This window comes from Melitaea cinxia, chromosome 4 (assembly GCF_905220565.1).
Source record: "Melitaea cinxia chromosome 4, ilMelCinx1.1, whole genome shotgun sequence".
NCBI classification, from domain to species: Eukaryota; Metazoa; Arthropoda; class Insecta; order Lepidoptera; family Nymphalidae; genus Melitaea; species Melitaea cinxia.
The window spans coordinates 7,225,201-7,227,050 of NC_059397.1; the positions used below are offsets into that span (position 1 = coordinate 7,225,201).

At 36.9% G+C, this 1,850-nt stretch overlaps 1 protein-coding gene across 1 annotated transcript; it reads left to right on the forward strand.

The window, feature by feature from the left end:
• The first annotated feature begins 391 nt into the window (after nt 1–391).
• LOC123670531 (achaete-scute complex protein T3-like) lies at nt 392–1,610 on the forward strand. The gene is made up of 2 exons (XM_045604019.1): nt 392–1,115; nt 1,283–1,610. The coding sequence occupies exon 1, from the start codon at nt 392–394 to the stop codon at nt 1,106–1,108; it is 717 nt and encodes a 238-aa protein (XP_045459975.1). The 3' UTR covers nt 1,109–1,115; nt 1,283–1,610.
• Nucleotides 1,611–1,850: the final 240 nt, after the last annotated feature.

A 1,850-nucleotide genomic window follows, 5' to 3' on the forward strand; every position in this document is an offset into this window, starting at 1 on the left:
ATATTTTGTGTATTCTTTTAGCCGCACAATCACTAAATTTACCACTAGGTCATCAGAAAAAAACTGGGCACGCGTTAGCCGCTCGCTGCCCGCTCCCCTAACCACTTCGCCAGGTACGAACCCGTACGTATAAAGGGGAAGGGATGATGGAAAATAATAGGGGAAGAGAATTTTAAAATTTATATTTTTTGCAGCCGGCGCAGGTGATATAACGCGTGCGCGTGCGTCGGCGACTCACTTGTGCGTGAAGCTCCGTCGTCGTCGCTCGCGCTCGCCTAAACCGAAAGCTCCCACGAAGCCTTCCCTTACGCGCCGACCAGTGCTTTTCCGACCTCTACGCGGATCGGTTGTGTGCGCTTACATTTCGCGACCGCTCGCGTAACCACGTAAAATGTTACAAGAAATACAATTAGTTCAAGGTCAAACCAACTATGTGGTCGTCTCATCCGGCTACCCATCCGCGACTGTAACAAAACCATCGTTGGAAAAAAGGATTGTTCCGATTGCACCAGCCCCAGAAAAAAATTATGTCACTCACGATACACCGCCTAATCTACAGTATAGAAAGAAAGTACATTTTAGAACGAATCCCTATACTGGACCTCAGGCTGCGTCGATTGCGAGGCGCAATGCCCGTGAACGTAATCGTGTAAAACAAGTAAACGATGGATTCAATGCCCTACGTCGTCACCTACCGGCTTCAGTGGTCGCCGCTTTGTCGGGTGGTGCTAGACGAGGATCTGGAAAAAAACTGAGCAAAGTCGATACGTTACGAATGGTCGTCGAATATATTAGATATTTACAGCAATTACTAGATGAGAGTGATGCTGCTTTAGGGATAACTCGTGATCAAGAAAATAGAGAAAATATTCCTAGCAGTAACTCACAAAATATAAATTCTATAGCAGATATGGATGATGGTTTCTTCTATGGAAGCAGTTCTCCCTGTTCCGAGAAGGCGGATTCCCCTGCACCTTCAGAATGCTCTTCTGGGGTGTCATCTGCGTATTCCGCTGTTGATCGATATGAAGTTTCAACGCAACAAACCTTAGGCCCTATGGATGAGGATGAGCTCCTCGATGTGATATCCTGGTGGCAGCAGAAATAACTATAATGTAAGTTTATTACGTATTATTTTTATAAACAATAATATTTTCTTTTTTATAAATATTTTTTTACTATTCAAATAACAATAATGACTTCAGTTGTAATTTTTTTTTTATATAAAATAGAATATTAATATCAAAATTATAGTGTTAATATGATTTTTTTTTCTTCACAGGTAACTGACAAGTTGAAAGAAGTTTTGACGAATCCCTCCGAGTTACTGTATTACACTTAATAGTGAAGACGAAAAGACTCTTTATATTTCTAGTCAAATGTTAGTGCCTTAAAATTAAATTATAAGTTATAGTAGTAAGTAAAGTTAAGTGTTCAACGAAACTCTAGAAAAGTGAATAATCGAATTAATTTTCATAAACATTTTGGAATTTCATCGATTGAAACTTTTGACCATAAGTGAACATTTGAGGTCTTGTTATATGATTATAATAGAGCCTACATGTAAACACGTAGATCTAGTAATCGAATAAATTATTTATTGAACAGTGTTTATTTTTTTATTCTACTTAGACACCCCATTAAAAAAAACTCAGGAATATTTTACATTTCTATTCATTGACATAGACATTTTAACAAAAAAATAAAATAAAAATACTTTGACATGAATGTTAATTGCAACAATAGAGAAGCTTACGATCAAAGATATTTTTTTATAATATGAATAAAAATTTGAAGCCTTAATTTTTTAAGTAGTTAAATGAAAAATATAGAATTATTTTACTGTATTA

Coding starts and splice junctions, on each gene's coding strand:
- LOC123670531 (XM_045604019.1), top strand. CDS start 392: ATGTTACAAGAAATACAATTAGTTCAAGGTCAAACCAACTATGTGGTC.